This window comes from Oncorhynchus nerka, linkage group LG2 (genome assembly GCF_034236695.1).
Source record: "Oncorhynchus nerka isolate Pitt River linkage group LG2, Oner_Uvic_2.0, whole genome shotgun sequence".
NCBI lineage: Eukaryota > Metazoa > Chordata > Actinopteri > Salmoniformes > Salmonidae > Oncorhynchus > Oncorhynchus nerka.
This window is the reverse complement of record NC_088397.1, coordinates 95019938-95039758: the sequence shown is the minus strand read 5'-3', so window position 1 is coordinate 95039758 and position 19821 is coordinate 95019938. Positions and strand designations below refer to the sequence as shown.

The 19821-nt window shown below is 35.7% G+C and overlaps 1 protein-coding gene across 1 annotated transcript in view; it reads left to right on the top strand.

Annotated features, from left to right (window-relative positions):
• LOC115125561 (arf-GAP with coiled-coil, ANK repeat and PH domain-containing protein 3-like) overlaps window positions 1–19616 on the top strand; it is a 185149-nt gene extending 165533 nt beyond the window's left edge. The window contains exons 24-26 of the mRNA XM_065004415.1: window positions 11–72; window positions 7922–7977; window positions 19342–19616. Of these exons, the coding sequence (XP_064860487.1) occupies window positions 11–72; window positions 7922–7977; window positions 19342–19407 (184 nt within the window). The 3' untranslated portion in view covers window positions 19408–19616. The remainder of the gene's footprint in view (window positions 1–10; window positions 73–7921; window positions 7978–19341) is intronic.
• Window positions 19617–19821: the final 205 nt, after the last annotated feature.

Genomic DNA, 19821 nt, shown 5'->3' with positions numbered 1-19821 from the left:
TCTCTCCCAGGTTGCGGTTAGCACGGATGAACGAGGAGATGCGCGAGGCGGAGGGTCCGTTTGGTCAGCCAGGTCAATACCCCAGCAGCTCCCCAACTGAACATCAGTACAGGAAATGTATTCAGGAGTTTATCTGCCTCACCATAGACTACTGTTAGGGGGCGCCACTGAGGCAGTATGAATCCCAAATTGCACCCTATTCCCTAAGTAGTGCACTACATTTGACCAGAGGCCTATTGGTACCCTATTCCCTATGTAGTGCACTACTTTTGACCTGGGCCCACTACAAAAGTAGTGCACTACATAGGGAATAGGGTGCAATTTGGAATACAGATTAGCCACTACTAACTGGGCATATAGAGGCATATCATACAGGGCAGAGTAGTAGGATGAAGTTGCTCTTAGATAAACTGGTCTGGAGTCAGTTTTGCTTTGTTACCGTAATTGGTTAGGGTTATGATTTGTGGAGGGTAAAGCTGATTCTAGATCTGTGTCTAAGAGAAACGAGGCCCTACTGACCGTAGCGCAGAACAACGTCGTTTTATCTTACCAACAATATGCTTCTCTTCTCTTCTTCTTCTACATCCAGATCTTTTAACCACATCGCTAGCTGCTTTCCACACCGTTCATATTATAAACTGAGTGAAACACAGTGTATCTGGCTGTTCCTAATAGTCTTGTCTGTGGTTCTCACTGTCAGGCCGTTTACTCGCTACACTGCTCAACACTTCCTGCCTCTCCTGTACACTCTTAGAGAGAAACAAAGTGCTATCTAGAACCCTTAATGGCTCTTCGGCTGTCCCCATCAGGAGATCCCTTTGAAGAACCCGTGTGTGGGTTCCGTTATAGAACCCTTTCCACAAAGGATTCTACATGGAACACAAAATAGTTCTATCTGGAACCAAAAAAGGTTCCCCTGTGGACATAGCTAAAGAACCCTTCTTTTCTTAGTGTAGGCCTTCCTGTCCATGTATTACCTCCCCTCTTCCTCCCTCTTCCTCCCTCCCTCTTCCTCCCTCTCTTACCAGTAAGGACCTAAGCTTCCACAGTCTTTACAATATTATTCCTCAGTGTCCTTCCTATTCAGCATTTTACAGTAGTTTAGAACATTATATTATAGTGTTCTATTCAGCATTTCAAGCTGGCCTGAAAAGGAAGCCTTTTGTCCTTATGTCTTCTGTGGGAGATCGAGGTTAGATGTAATTCAGTGGCTAGATGTGCAGGGTTCCAACTGTTGTTCTACGGTGGCATGAGGTTACAGTGATATGGAATGGGTGTCGTTGTGGCTGCTATAGGCATGGTCAAGGAAGGTCCACTGCGTTAGTCTGGGAAGGTGGGGTCGTCATGTTTCACTGTGTGTGTGTGTAATGGGAAGGGACGGATGCAGGGGTGAAGTGGTTTAAATGTGATGAGAATACCGAAGGACTGATGGATGGAGAAAGAGACAAACGCCTACTTTGTTGTTACTTGTGAGTGAGGATTAAATGCTATATTATTATTATTATTACGATGATATCTTAATGTAACAGTAATGTGCTTTATTTATCGTTGCTGTCGTGTTTACGTCATGCTCTCTCATTTTGCTCGTTGAGTTTCTGTCTTTTTGTTTTGTATTGGTTTATTTATGTTAAAATAGGGTAGTAAAAAAATCCGGAATCTTCCATACATGATTCCTGTAAAACCGAGGAATTTGGGGGAAGTTATTGGAATGTTGTAATCCTACGTTGAACCCGGAGGACTTGTGCAATGATGATTATTATTACAGAATTGATGTGTTTCAGTAAATTATTTTCCTTTATTTTATTTTTTATTTTTTATCTTTCAAACTTTTCAATATCCTCACTTTTTTTTTCTGACTGGATATGTTTTGGTCTGGTCTTGCGTCACTGTGTCACACACACATTCTGGCTTCAGTTCTAAACAAGGGTTTCATCAACCCTGATCTATACCTAGAATTACTGTACTAGACTTGTTGAAAAATGTAATTTATTTGTAGACATTCTAGTGATTACGTGTTTCTATATCTATATTTCAAACCTTTTTTGATTGCAGTCATTCAGTGTTTACTGATAAAGACATCTTCTTCACGACCACACCAGTGGTGCTTTGGTTGACTTATGACGACAGAGGGAGTCAGGGGCCATTGGTAACTGTCCCTGTAGTAGGTAGGAAGAGCTGGACCCATTTAATTATCATTAAAACCCATTGTAATTCTATGGTTACAACTGACTGTCTTCTCCGGCCATCATTGCTCAATGCTCATTATATTCTGCATGCTTTTCGGTTGTGACCAGAACGTTCTAGAACGTATGTACGCATTCTAGAATATACTCTTGGGCGTTTTTAGAATGCTGCGTAGTACTTGGGGGCGTTCTAGAATATACTCTTGGGCGTTTTTAGAATGCTGCGTAGTACTTGGGGGCGTTCTAGAATATACTCTTGGGCGTTTTTAGAATGCTGCGTAGTACTTGAGGGCGTTCTAGAATATACTCTTGGGCGTTTTTAGAATGCTGCGTAGTACTTGAGGGCGTTCTAGAATATACTCTTGGGAGTTTTTAGAATGCTGCGTAGTACTTGGGGGCGTTCTAGAATATACTCTTGGGAGTTTTTAGAATGCTGCGTAGTACTTGGGGGCGTTCTAGAATATACTCTTGGGAGTTTTTAGAATGCTGCGTAGTTCTTGGGGGCGTTCTAGAATATACTCTTGGGCGTTTTTAGAATGTTGCGTAGTTCTTGGGGGCGTTCTAGAATATACTCTTGGGCGTTTTTAGAATGCTGCGTAGTTCTTGGGGGCGTTCTAGAATATACTCTTGGGCGTTTTTAGAATGCTGCGTAGTTCTTGGGGGCGTTCTAGAATATACTCTTGGGCGTTTTTAGAATGCTGCGTAGTTCTTGGGGGCGTTCTAGAATATACTCTTGGGCGTTTTTAGAATGCTGCGTAGTTCTTGGGGGCGTTCTAGAATATACTCTTGGGAGTTTTTAGAATGCTGCGTAGTTCTTGGGGGCGTTCTAGAATATACTCTTGGGCGTTTTTAGAATGTTGCGTAGTTCTTGGGGGCGTTCTAGAATATACTCTTGGGCGTTTTTAGAATGCTGCGTAGTTCTTGGGGGCGTTCTAGAATATACTCTTGGGCGTTTTTAGAATGCTGCGTAGTTCTTGGGGGCGTTCTAAAATATACTCTTGGGCGTTTTTAGAATGCTGCGTAGTACTTGGGGGCGTTCTAGAATATACTCTTGGGCGTTTTTAGAATGCTGCGTAGTATTTGGGGGCGTTCTAGAATATACTCTTGGGCGTTTTTAGAATGCTGCGTAGTACTTGGGGGCGTTCTAGAATATACTCTTGGGCGTTTTTAGAATGCTGCGTAGTACTTGGGGGCGTTCTAGAATATACTCTTGGGCGTTTTTAGAATGCTGCGTAGTTCTTGGGGGCGTTCTAGAATATACTCTTGGGCGTTTTTAGAATGCTGCGTAGTTCTTGGGGGCGTTCTAGAATATACTCTTGGGCGTTTTTAGAATGCTGCGTAGTACTTGGGGGCGTTCTAGAATATACTCTTGGGCGTTTTTAGAATGCTGCGTAGTACTTGGGGGCGTTCTAGAATATACTCTTGGGCGTTTTTAGAATGCTGCGTAGTTCTTGGGGGCGTTCTAGAATGCTGTCTGCATTCGGAGCATGATAGTTTCCTATTTGTCCCCTCATGGTGCTGTGCAGTCCTGTTAAAAAGCATGAGCTACAGTACAGTACAGCCACTTCCTGTGATGTCCTAAAACAACTTCCTCCTGTCTCTTTGGTAGACCTATGGACCTCTGTGCCATCTCTACGTCCACTTATGGACCAGCTATAGCTTCAGTGTTTTGTCAATTTGATTTATTTTTTCCTTTTTAATGAAACATAGAGCTGAACTGTTTTTCGTTCGCTAGCCGACCTCTGTTTGTTACTCAACTACGTTGGCATGAAGTCCTAAAGTAGTTTGATTTTTTTTTTTGTTCTCTGCCAAAGACTTTGGAAAAGAGAAGTGTGCAACAGTGTTGTTAGGCATCAATCAGTTTAACTTCAGCAAGAATACATAAATACTGAGTTTAACATCTGATAACAAGTGGTACAGTGAAACATAAAGTGTTCGCCAGTGTTTTTACAAAATGTTCTAGAGAAGATAGTCACAGAACAATTATTATTTTCATCAATAGTTTTTTATTTCCAGAGTGTGGAAGCAGGTGATACTCTGCAAGTATTTTGAATTCAAAGTAAAACAACGGGAGTGATAAAGTCAATATATTTGACCAGGGACTGTGACTAAATAGGGTGGTAACCTAGCCCAGCTGAAGTGGTGGGTGTTGTTTCTTACTGTTTTAACATTGGGGTTAAAGGATGCTTCTAAACAAACAAACATGCTGTAAATAAAAACGCTTTTTAACATTTTAACTCTTGACTCAAACTGCCTGCTCTGACTTCTGCATTCCACCACGGAACCCTGCCTGTTCCGTGCCACCTGCTCTGACTTCCGCATTCCACCACGGAACCCTGCCTGTTCCGTGCCACCTGCTCTGACTTCCGCATTCCACCACGGAACCCTGCCTGTTCCGTGCCACCTGCTCTGACTTCCGCATTCCACCACGGAACCCTGCCTGTTCCGTGCCACCTGCTCTGACTTCCGCATTCCACCACGGAACCCTGCCTGTTCCGTGCCACCTGTTCTGATTCTGTTCTCTTCTTCAAAACATCTATCTGTGCACTCTTTTGGAATATTGTGACATAGCTATCTCTCTGTCCTACTTGGGGAAACAAACATCCTTGTATTAATATCTCCACATTTGGATATCTTTGGAATAACTTTCTTTTTGTTCCTTGGTTTTAAGAAACACTGAGATGGTGATTTAAAAAAAAAAATGCATAAAGAGAATAAAACCAAGAAACTCTTGATGAACTCCTCACCTTGCTTGGACTGCTTCTGCCTCATTTCTGACTCCTGTTGTCTTCTCTCCTTGTAAACAACCCTTCTCTCAACGTTGCCGTAACTTTGCGGTTGGGATGTTACTGGAACGTTGGGAGAACGTTATTCACTGGTCTATATTGTAACTGCGTCAACACACACACCACCACACCTTCAGCATTCAACAAGGCACAGTGCAGTCCTATGAAGCTAGAGCCAGATCAACGGGTCATATACTCATCTCAGAGAGGTCTTCCTTATACCCAACTCTCTTCTGTCTCCTTCTCTGAGGAAAAACAATACACTGTCTGTTTCCCAAATGGCACCCTATTCCCTACATAGTGCACTACTTTTTTTTAAATTCCCCTACATAGTGCACTAGTCCTAGTTCAAAAGTAGTGCACTATACACTGAGTATACTAAACATTAGGAAGTGTTGCAGTTCTTGACACACTCAAACCGGTGCGCCTGGCACCTACTACTATACCTCGTTCAACAACACGTAAATCTGTTGTCTTGACCTTTCACCCTCTGAATGGCACACATACACAATCCATGTGTCAATTGTCTCAAGGCTTAAAAATCATTATTTAACTGGACTCCTCCTCTTCATCTACACTGATTTAAAGTGGATTTAGAAAGTGACATCAATAAGGGATCATAGCTTTCACCTGGATTCACATTTTTGTCACTTAGCAGATGCTCATATCCAGAGCAACATTCAGTACATTCACCTACAGATAGCTAGGTGGGACAACCACATATCACAGTCATAGTCAGTACATTCACCTTCAGATAGCTAGGTGGACCAGTCATAGTCAGTACATTCATCTCCAGATAGCTAGGTGGACCAGTCATAGTCAGTACATTCATCATCAGATAGCTAGGTGGACCAGTCATAGTCAGTACATTCACCTTCAGATGGCTAGGTGGACCAGTCATAGTCAGTACATTCATCAGATAGCTAGGTGGACCAGTCATAGTCAGTACATTCATCTCCAGATAGCTAGGTGGACCAGTCATAGTCAGTACATTCATCTTCAGATAGCTAGGTGGACCAGTCATAGTCAGTACATTCATCATCAGATAGCTAGGTGGACCAGTCATAGTCAGTACATTCATCTCCAGATAGCTAGGTGGACCAGTCATAGTCAGTACATTCATCTTCAGATAGCTAGGTGTGAGTCATAGTCAGTACATTCATCTCCAGTAGCAGGTAGTCATAGTCAGTACATTCATCAGTCAGATAGCTAGGTGGACCAGTCATAGTCAGTACATTCATCTCCAGATAGCTACAGGTGGAGTCCAGTCATAGTCAGTGGACCAGTCATTCATCTCCAGATAGCTAGGTGGACCAGTCATAGTCAGTACATTCATCTTCAGATAGCTAGGTGGACCAGTCATAGTCAGTACATTCATCTTCAGATAGCTAGGTGGATAGTACATTCATCAGATAGCTAGGTGGACCAGTCATAGTCAGTACATTCATCAGATAGCTAGGTGGACCAGTCATAGTCAGTACATTCATCTTCAGATAGCTAGGTGGACCAGTCATAGTCAGTACATTCATCAGATAGCTAGGTGGACCAGTCATAGTCAGTACATTCATCTTCAGATAGCTAGGTGGACCAGTCATAGTCAGTACATTCATCTACATATAGCTAGGTGGACCAGTCATAGTCAGTACATTCATCTGCAGATAGCTAGGTGGACCAGTCATAGTCAGTACATTCATCTTCAGATAGCTAGGTGGACCAGTCATAGTCAGTACATTCATCTTCAGATAGCTAGGTGGGACAACCACATATCACAGTCATAGAAAGTATATTTTTCCTCAATAATGTTGTTGTCAGTAAAGTCAGAGCTAGAAAGGGGGGGTGGAGGGTGCAAGATTCAGGTTTTATTTTATGGGGAGGTGGGGGGAGCGAGGTGAGGAGAAAGGGGGATATATAGTCTGTTGTACAACTGAAATGTGTCTTCTGCATTTAACCCAACCCCTCTGAATCAGAGAGGGGCTGCGGGGGCTGCCTTAATCAACATCCACGTCTTCGGCGCCCGGGGAACACTGGGTTAACTGTCAGCCTTACCGGGGAACAGTGGGTTAACTGTCAGCCTACTGGGGAACACTGGGTTAACTGTCAGCCTTACCGGGGAACACTGGGTTAACTGTCAGTCTACTGGGGAACACTGGGTTAACTGTCAGCCTTACTGGGGAACACTGGGTTAACTGTCAGCCTTACCGGGGAACACTGGGTTAACTGTCAGCCTTACCGGGGAACACTGGGTTAACTGTCAGCCTTACTGGGGAACACTGGGTTAACTGTCAGTCTACTGGGGAACAGTGGGTTAACTGTCAGTCTACTGGGGAACACTGGGTTAACTGTCAGCCTACTGGGGAACACTGGGTTAACTCTCAGCCTTACTGGGGAACACTGGGTTAACTCTCAGCCTTACTGGGGAACACTGGGTTAACTCTCAGCCTTACTGGGGAACACTGGGTTAACTCTCAGCCTTACTGGGGAACACTGGGTTAACTGTCAGCCTTACTGGGGAACACTGGGTTAACTGTCAGCCTTACTGGGGAACACTGGGTTAACTGTCAGCCTTACCGGGGAACACTGGGTTTACTGTCACTCTACTGGGGAACACTGGGTTAACTGTCAGCCTTACTGGGGAACACTGGGTTAACTGCCTTGCTCAGGGGCAGAACAACAGATGTTTACCTTGTCAGCTCAGGGATTTGATCCAGCAACCTTTTGAGTACTGGCCCAATGCTCTAACCACTGGGCTACTTAAGATACTGTTTGAAGAGGTAGGGTTTCAGATGTTTTCACCTGGTCAGTCTATGCAATGGAAAGTGCAGATGTTCTTAATGTTTTGAAAACTCATTGTATAGGGAATAAGACACAGCCAAAGTAGGTTTGTTCTGTTTTGTTGACTGCTATCTGAGAAAAAGAATAAACTGACAACTGTTGTTGCTTCCGTTGCTACAGGCGTTGCCATGGGGACCAGCAGGAAGGTAAAGCGCAAGGATAGTGTTCGGGATAGAGTGAGTGATGCATCATGGTCTATCTCACCTTGGGGGTTTGGTGTCTGTCTTTGTGGTCCATGTTATCCGGGATCCTTGGGGACATCCCTAACCAATCAGAAGTTGGGGATCCTTGGGGACATCCCTAACCAATCAGAAGTTGGGGATCCTTGGGGACATCCCTAACCAATCAGAAGCTGAAATGTAAAATGGTTAAGCAAGGGTTATTAATGTTCGGATAAGGGGAGGGGCTAAGGTTAAGGGGAGGGGCTAAGGCTCGGATAAGGGGAGGGGCTAAGGTTAGGTTTAGGGTAGGAATGTCTCAGGGATCCCAGATAGCTCTGACCATCTCTCTGTCCTACTGGTGTACATGATCATATATTTAAGGAACCTCAATCTCTCTTCAAATGGTGTACACACACACACACACACACACACACAAAACACACACACAAAAACACAAAACACGCACGCGAACACACTTGCTTTGGGAGAAAGTTTGGCTGGGTGACCTCACTGGTGTTGTTAATCTATCTCTTCCCAACTGTGTGATAATAGTGTTCTGCTTATCAATGGGATCAACGCTTTTCTAAACATTGACAGCTGTGAAGGAAGTAGGCTTCAGAAGTTTGGTGATTGCAATGACCTCGTTCTATCCCAGCTTTCACAATCATTACAAATCATCAGTATTTACCACAGGACTGAAAACACATTGGGTTTTATTTTGAATTTTGTCTACATACCCCACCAGTACCACTTTTGGCTCAACTTCTTACCAGAGAACGAGAAAATAAATATCTGTTTTCGTTGTTATCAAAAATGGAAACCCCAGTGCCTCCCAATGGATTAATTATGAATTAAGAAGCTTACCTCCAAAACACTATAAGAACGAAGAGATATAGTTTCTACACTTAGCTTATAGTTATACTTCACTAAATACTCGTAGGAACCAACACAGCCATAGGGAATTTATTTTATTTATTTATTTAACCTTTATTTTCAATGAGGGCCTAGGAACAATGTGTTAACTACCTTGTTCAGGGGCAGAACGACCCATTTTTACCTTGTCAGCTCGGGGATTCGATCCAGCAACCTTTTGGTTAGTGGCCCAATGCCTTGTTCAGGGGCAGAACGGCAGATTCCAGATGAATGATATGACACATTGCTGATCCTATTGTAAGAATTTGGAATCAAATTCTGTGAACCTCTTGAGTTCCGGGACTTGTGTGTTCATTGTAGCCTCCTGTGAGCTCCTGAACCAATAGGAAGCCTGTATTCAAAACGAGTAGAGGGGATGCACACTGAACAGAGCAGATTTCGATCAACCATAGAGAATGATAGAGGCCTCTAGAGGCCAAAAGGCTGTTTTAGCATGGGCAGCACCATTGAGGGCTTCCACCGTGCTTCCACCATTTTAAAGTAGTCCAAGTAGTCAACTGGGTGGGGATTCCTATGGTTTGTTGCATCAATGGCGCTGCCCATGACGCCACAGATCCTTTAATGTCACAGATATAAAGATGAGTCCTCTTTCTATCTCTAGGGGATCAACCCTCAGGCGAGGTGGTCAGGATGTTCACCACTATGGCTGCGTTTACACAGGCAGCCGAATTCTGATCTGTTGTCCAATTATAAGGAAAAGTGCTGATCTGATTGGTCAGAAGAATTACTCACTCCAGCTTCAGGGATGGGCAATATAACATTACTATAGAATACTATAGGGCATTAGAACTATAGAACATTAATATAGAATACTGTAGGGAATTAGAACTATAGAACATTAATATAGAATACTGTAGGGAATTAGAACTTTAGAACATTACTATAGGGAATTAGAACTATAGAACATTAATATAGAATACTATAGGGAATTAGAACTTTAGAACATTACTATAGGGAATTAGAACTATAGAACATTAATATAGAATACTATAGGGAATTAGAACTATAGAACATTACTATAGGGAATTAGAACTATAGAACATTACTATAGGGAATTAGAACTATAGAACATTAATATAGAATACTATAGGGAATTAGAACTATAGAACATTACTATAGGGCATTAGAACTATAGAACATTACTATAGAATACTATAAGGCATTAGAACAATAGAACATTAATATTAGAACTATAAACATTAATATAGGGCATTAGAACTATATAACATTACTATAGAATACTATAGGGAATTAGAACTATAGAACATTACTATAGGGCATTAGAACTATAGAACATTAATATAGAATACTGTAGGGAATTAGAACTATAGAACATTAATATAGGGAATTAGAACTATAGAACATTACTATAGAATACTATAGGGCATTAGAACTATAGAACATTAATATAGAATACTGTATAGAACTATAGCATTGGAACTATAGAACATTACTATAGAATACTATAGGGCATTAGAACTATAGAACATTAATATAGAATACTATAGGGCATTAGAACTATAGAACATTAATATAGAATACTATAGGGCATTAGAACTATAGAACATTAATATAGAATACTGTAGGGAATTAGAACTATAGAACTGTAGGGAATTACTATAGAAATTACTATAGGGCATTAGAACTATAGAACATTAATATAGAATACTGTAGGGAATTAGAACTATAGAACATTACTATAGGGAATTAGAACTATAGAACATTACTATAGAATACTATAGGGAATTAGAACTATAGAACATTACTATAGAATACTATAGGGAATTAGATATAGAACATTACTATAGGGCATTAGAACTATATAACATTACTATAGAATACTATAGGGCATTAGAACTATAGAACATTAATATAGAATACTGTAGGGAATTAGACCTATAGAACATTACTATAGGGCATTAGAACTATAGAACATTAATATAGAATACTGTAGGGAATTAGAACTATAGAACATTACTATAGGGCATTAGAACTATAGAACATTAATATAGAATACTATAGGGAATAGAACATTAATAGAACTACTATAGGGCATTAGAACTATATAAATTACTATAGAATAGGGAATTAGACCTATAGAACATTACTATAGGGCATTAGAACTATAGAACATTAATATAGAATACTGTAGGGAATTAGACCTATAGAACATTACTATAGGGCATTAGAACTATATAACATTACTATAGAATACTGTAGGGAATTAGAACTATAGAACATTACTATAGGGCATTAGAACTATAGAACATTAATATAGAATACTATAGGGCATTAGAACTATAGAACATTACTATAGAATACTATAGGGAATTAGAACTATAGAACATTACTATAGGGCATTAGAACTATAGAACATTAATATAGAATACTGTAGGGAATTAGAATTAGATTACTAGGAATTAGAACATTACTATAGAATACTATAGGAAATTAGAACTATAGAACATTAATATAGAATACTATAGGGAATTAGAACTATAGAACATTACTATAGGGAATTAGAACTATAGAACATTACTATAGGGAATTAGAACTATAGAACATTAATATAGAATACTATAGGGAATTAGAACTATAGAACATTACTATAGGGCATTAGAACTATAGAACATTACTATAGAATACTATAAGGCATTAGAACAATAGAACATTAATATAGAATACTATAGGGCATTAGAACTATATAACATTACTATAGAACTATAGAACTAATAGGGAATTAGAATTAGAACTATAGAACATTACTATAGGGCATTAGAACTATAGAACATTAATATAGAATACTGTAGGGAATTAGAACTATAGAACATTAATATAGGGAATTAGAACTATAGAACATTACTATAGCATTAGAACTATAGAACATTAATATAGAAACTATAAAAATTAGACCTATAGAAATTACTATAGGGCATTAGAACTATAGAACATTACTATAGAATACTGTAGGGCATTAGAACTATAGAACATTAATATAGAATACTGTAGGGAATTAGAACAACTATAGGAAATTAGAACAATAGAACATTAATATAGAATACTATAGGGAATTAGAACTATAGAACATTACTATAGAATAGAACTAGAACATTACTATAGGGAATTAGAACTATAGAACATTAATATAGAATACTATAGGGAATTAGAACTATAGAACATTACTATAGAATACTATAGGGAATTAGAACTATAGAACAATAGAACATTAATATAGAATACTATAGGGCATTAGAACTATAGAACATTAATATAGAATACTATAGGGAATTAGAACTATAGAACATTACTATAGGGCATTAGAACTATAGAACATTAGAATATAGGGAATTAGAACTATAGAACATTACTATAGGGAATTAGAACTATAGAACATTAATATAGAATACTATAGGGCATTAGAACTATAGAACATTACTATAGGGCATTAGAACTATAGAACATTACTATAGAATACTATAGAACAGGCATTAGAACAATAGAACATTAATATAGAATACTATAGGGCATTATAGAACTATATAACATTACTATAGAAATACTATAGGGAATTAGAACTATAGAACATTAATATTACTATAGGGCATTAGAACTATAGAACATTAATATAGAATACTGTAGGGAATTAGAACTATAGAATATTAATATAGGGAATTAGAACTATAGAACATTACTATAGAATACTATAGGGAACTATAGAACTATAGAACATTAATATAGAACATTACTATAGGGCATTAGAACTATAGAACATTACTATAGGCATTAGAACTATAGAATACTATAGGGAATTAGAACTATAGAACATTAATATAGAATACTATAGGGCATTAGAACTATAGAACATTAATATAGAATACTATAGGGCATTAGAACTATAGAACATTAATAGAATACTATAGGGCATTAGAACTATAGAACATTAATATAGAATACTATAGGGCATTAGAACTATAGAACATTACTATAGAATACTATAGGGCATTAGAACTATAGAACATTAATATAGAATACTGTAGGGAATTAGACCTATAGAACATTACTATAGGGCATTAGAACTATAGAACATTAATATAGAATACTGTAGGGAATTAGAACTATAGAACATTACTATAGGGCATTAGAACTATAGAACATTAATATAGAATACTGTAGGGAATTAGAACTATAGAACATTACTATAGGGCATTAGAACTATAGAACATTAATATAGAATACTGTAGGGAATTAGAACTATATAACATTACTATAGAATACTGTAGGGAATTAGACCTATAGAACATTACTATAGGGCATTAGAACTATAGAACATTAATATAGAATACTGTAGGGAATTAGAACTATAGAACATTACTATAGAATACTGTAGGGAATTAGAACAACTATAGAACATTAATATAGAATAATATAGAATACTGTAGGGAATTAGAACTATAGAACATTAATATAGGGAATTAGAACTATAGAACATTACTATAGGAATTAGAACTATAGAACATTACTAGAACTATATAACATTAATATAGAATACTATAGGGAATTAGAACTATAGAACATTACTATAGGGCATTAGAACTATAGAACATTACTATAGAATACTATAAGGCATTAGAACAATAGAACATTAATATAGAATACTATAGGGCATTAGAACTATATAACATTACTATAGAATACTATAGGGAATTAGAACTATAGAACATTACTATAGGGCATTAGAACTATAGAACATTAATATAGAATACTGTAGGGAATTAGAACTATAGAACATTAATATAGGGCATTAGAACTATAGAACATTAATATAGAATACTATAGGGCATTAGAACTATAGAACATTACTATAGAATACTATAGGGCATTAGAACTATAGAACATTAATATAGAATACTGTTAGAACTATAGAACATTAATAGAACTAGAATATTAATATAGAAATTAGACCTATAGAACATTACTATAGGGCATTAGAACTATATAACATTACTATAGAATACTGTAGGGAATTGGAACTATAGAACATTACTATAGGGCATTAGAACTATAGAACATTAATGTAGAATACTGTAGGGAATTAGAACTATATAACATTACTATAGAATACTGTAGGGAATTAGACCTATAGAACATTACTATAGGGCATTAGAACTATAGAACATTAATATAGAATACTGTAGGGAATTAGAACTTTAGAACATTACTATAGGGAATTAGAACTATAGAACATTAATATAGAATACTATAGGGAATTAGAACTATAGAACATTACTATAGGGAATTAGAACTATAGAACATTACTATAGGGAATTAGAACTATAGAACATTAATATAGAATACTATAGGAATTAGAACTTAGAACTATATAACATTAACATTAATATAGAATACTATAGGGAATTAGAACTATAGAACATTACTATAGGGCATTAGAACTATAGAACATTACTATAGAATACTATAAGGCATTAGAACAATAGAACATTAATATAGAATACTATAGGGCATTAGAACTATATAACATTACTATAGAATACTATAGGGAATTAGAACTATAGAACATTACTATAGGGCATTAGAACTATAGAACATTAATATAGAATACTGTAGGGAATTAGAACTATAGAACATTAATATAGGGCATTAGAACTATAGAACATTACTATAGAATACTGTAGGGAATTAGAACTATAGAACATTAATATAGAATACTGTAGGGCATTAGAACTATAGAACATTACTATAGAATACTATAGGGCATTAGAACTATAGAACATTACTATAGAATACTATAGGGCATTATAGATTACTATAGCATTAGAACTATACATTAATAGAATACTGTAGGGAATTAGAACTATAGAACATTAATATAGAATACTGTAGGGAATTAGAACTATAGAACATTACTATAGAATACTATAGGGCATTAGAACTATAGAACATTACTGTAGGGAATTAGAACTTTAGACATTACTATAGGGCATTAGAATTAATATAGAACATTAGAACTATAGAATACTATAGGCATTAGAACTATAGAACATTACTATAGAATACTATAGGGAATTAGAACTATAGAACATTACTATAGGGCATTAGAACTATAGAATATTACTATAGAATACTATAAGGCATTAGAACAATAGAACATTAATATAGAATACTATAGGGCATTAGAACTATATAACATTACTATAGAATACTATAGGGAATTAGAACTATAGAACATTACTATAGGGCATTAGAACTATAGAACATTAATGTAGAATACTGTAGGGAATTAGAACTATAGAACATTAATATAGGGAATTAGAACTATAGAACATTACTATAGGGCATTAGAACTATAGAACATTAATGTAGAATACTATAGGGCATTAGAACTATAGAACATTAATATAGAATACTATAGGGCATTAGAACTATAGAACATTACTATAGAATACTATAGGGGAATTAGAACATTACTATAGAACATTAACTATAGAATACTATAGGGCATTAGAACTATAGAACATTACTATAGAATACTGTAGGAATTAGAACTATAGAACATTAATATAGAATACTATAGGCATTAGAACTATAGAACATTACTATAGAATACTATAGGGAATTAGAACTATAGAACATTAATATAGAATACTATAGAATACTATAAGGAATTAGAACAATAGAACATTAATATAGGGAATTAGAACTAACATTAGAACTATAGGGAATTACTATAGAATACTATAGGGAATTAGAACTATAGAACATTAATATAGAATACTATAGGCATTAGAACAATAGAACATTAATATAGAATACTATAGGGCATTAGAACTATAGAACTATTACTATAGGGAATTAGAACTATAGAACATTACTATAGAATATAGGGAATTAGAACTATAGAACATTAATATAGAATACTATAGGGAATTAGAACTATAGAACATTACTATAGAATATAGGGCATTAGAACTATAGAATATTACTATAGAATACTATAAGGCATTAGAACAATAGAACATTAATATAGAATACTATAGGGCATTAGAACTATATAACATTACTATAGAATACTATAGGGAATTAGAACTATAGAACATTACTATAGGGCATTAGAACTATAGAACATTAATATAGAATACTGTAGGGAATTAGAACTATAGAACATTAATATAGGGCATTAGAACTATAGAACATTACTATAGAATACTGTAGGGAATTAGAACTATAGAACATTAATATAGAATACTGTAGGGAATTAGAACTATAGAACATTACTATAGAATACTGTAGGGCATTAGAACTATAGAACATTACTATAGAATACTATAGGGCATTAGAACTATAGAACATTACTATAGAATACTGTAGGGAATTAGAACTATAGAACATTAATATAGAATACTGTAGGGAATTAGAACTATAGAACATTACTATAGAATACTATAGGGCATTAGAACTATAGAACATTACTATAGAATACTATAAGGCATTAGAACAATAGAACATTAATATAGAATACTATAGGGCATTAGAACTATATAACATTACTATAGAATACTATAGGGAATTAGAACTATAGAACATTACTATAGGGCATTAGAACTATAGAACATTAATGTAGAATACTGTAGGGAATTAGAACTATAGAACATTAATATAGGGAATTAGAACTATAGAACATTACTATAGGGCATTAGAACTATAGAACATTAATGTAGAATACTATAGGGCATTAGAACTATAGAACATTAATATAGAATACTATAGGGCATTGGAACTATAGAACATTACTATAGAATACTATAGGGCATTAGAACTATAGAACATTAATATAGAATACTATAGGGCATTAGAACTATAGAACATTACTATAGAATACTGTAGGGAATTAGAACTATAGAACATTAATATAGAATACTATAGGCCATTAGAACTATAGAACATTACTATAGAATACTATAGGGCATTAGAACTATAGAACATTAATATAGAATACTGTAGGGAATTAGAACTATAGAACATTAATATAGGGAATTAGAACTATAGAACATTACTATAGAATACTATAGGGAATTAGAACTATAGAACATTAATATAGAATACTATAGGGCATTAGAACTATAGAACATTAATATAGAATACTATAGGGCATTAGAACTATAGAACATTACTATAGAATACTATAGGGAATTAGAACTATAGAACATTACTATAGGGCATTAGAACTATAGAACATTACTATAGAATACTATAAGGCATTAGAACAATAGAACATTAATATAGAATACTATAGGGCATTAGAACTATATAACATTACTATAGAATACTATAGGGAATTAGAACTATAGAACATTACTATAGGGCATTAGAACTATAGAACATTAATATAGAATACTGTAGGGAATTAGAACTATAGAACATTAATATAGGGAATTAGAACTATAGAACATTACTATAGAATACTATAGGGCATTAGAACTATAGAACATTAATATAGAATACTATAGGGCATTGGAACTATAGAACATTACTATAGAATACTATAGGGCATTAGAACTATAGAACATTAATATAGAATACTATAGGGCATTAGAACTATAGAACATTAATATAGAATACTATAGGGCATTAGAACTATAGAACATTACTATAGAATACTGTAGGGAATTAGAACTATAGAACATTAATATAGAATACTATAGGCCATTAGAACTATAGAACATTACTATAGAATACTATAGGGCATTAGAACTATAGAACATTAATATAGAATACTGTAGGGAATTAGAACTATAGAACATTAATATAGGGAATTAGAACTATAGAACATTACTATAGAATACTATAGGGAATTAGAACTATAGAACATTAATATAGAATAGTATAGGGCATTAGAACTATAGAACATTAATATAGAATACTATAGGGCATTAGAACTATAGAACATTACTATAGGGAATTAGAACTATAGAACATTACTATAGGGAATTAGAACTATAGAACATTAATATAGAATACTATAGGGAATTAGAACTATAGAACATTACTATAGGGCATTAGAACTATAGAACATTAATGTAGAATACTATAGGGCATTAGAACTATAGAACATTAATATAGAATACTATAGGGCATTGGAACTATAGAACATTACTATAGAATACTATAGGGCATTAGAACTATAGAACATTAATATAGAATACTATAGGGCATTAGAACTATAGAACATTAATATAGAATACTATAGGGCATTAGAACTATAGAACATTACTATAGAATACTGTAGGGAATTAGAACTATAGAACATTAATATAGAATACTATAGGCCATTAGAACTATAGAACATTACTATAGAATACTATAGGGCATTAGAACTATAGAACATTAATATAGAATACTGTAGGGAATTAGAACTATAGAACATTAATATAGGGAATTAGAACTATAGAACATTACTATAGAATACTATAGGGAATTAGAACTATAGAACATTAATATAGAATAGTATAGGGCATTAGAACTATAGAACATTAATATAGAATACTATAGGGCATTAGAACTATAGAACATTACTATAGAATACTATAGGGCATTAGAACTATAGAACATTAATATAGAATACTGTAGGGAATTAGAACTATAGAACATTACTATAGAATACTATAGGGCATTAGCTCTATCGAACATTACTATAGATTACTATAAGGCATTAGAACTATAGAACATTACTATAGGGAATTAGAACTATAGAACATTACTATAGAATAATATAGGGCATTAGCTCTATCGAACATTACTATAGATTACTATAAGGCATTAGAACTATAGAACATTACTATAGGGAATTAGAACTATAGAACATTACTATAGAATACTATAGGGCATTAGCTCTATCGAACATTACTATAGATTACTATAAGGCATTAGAACTACAGAACATTACTATAGAATACTATAGGGAATAAGAACTATAGAACATTACTATAGAATACTATAGGGCATTAGAACTATAGAACATTACTGTAGGGCATTAGATCTATACCTGTCCAATCATTTTAGACCAGTGCCATACTGAAGTATGGAAAACAATCCTGATAATTACCTGACAGTTTTTCTAGTTTTCCTACAGTAGATGTTCTGATCTAGTCCTGATACTGTGCTTTACTAACACTGGGATCTCTGAACCAGTGGGGTTCATTTAACACCACACGGGGTGACAGATTATCTGTGGGCTATCTAGTGATCTAGTCTGAACCTCTGATCAAGTCAAGTTGTTGCTAGTTCTATCTCTGGTCCAGGATGTTAGTGTATGGTCCTTCACTAACCCACACAGCCACACTAATGCCTGGGACCAAAGTTACTCTATTCCTTGGGGAGCCACAGTGCCCGAATGGCGCCCCCTTGTGATTGTAATGTCCCCTCTTGCAGGTAACACAACATATCACATCTTTCGGGAGTTCTCGCTCATGGCGTCCCACCAGCCCGAGAAGCTAAAGAGGAGAATACACTTCAACAACTGCCAGACGTAGTCCATGATGACATCAAAACATACTTCAGCCACTGCCTGAGGTAGTCCATGATGACATCAAAACATACTTCAGCCACTGCCTGAGGTAGTCCATGATGACATCAAAACATACTTCAGCCACTGCCTGAGGTAGTCCATGATGACATCAAAACATACTTCAGCCACTGCCTGAGGTAGTCCAAAGACATCAAAACTTGACTCAGCCACTGCCTGAGGTGAGTCCATGATGACATCAAAACATACTTCAGCCACTGCCTGAGGTAGTCCATGATGACATCAAAACCTCAGCCACTGCCTGAGGTAGTCCATGATGACATCAAAACATACTTCAGCCACTGCCTGAGGTAGTCCATGATGACATCAAAACATACTTCAGCCAC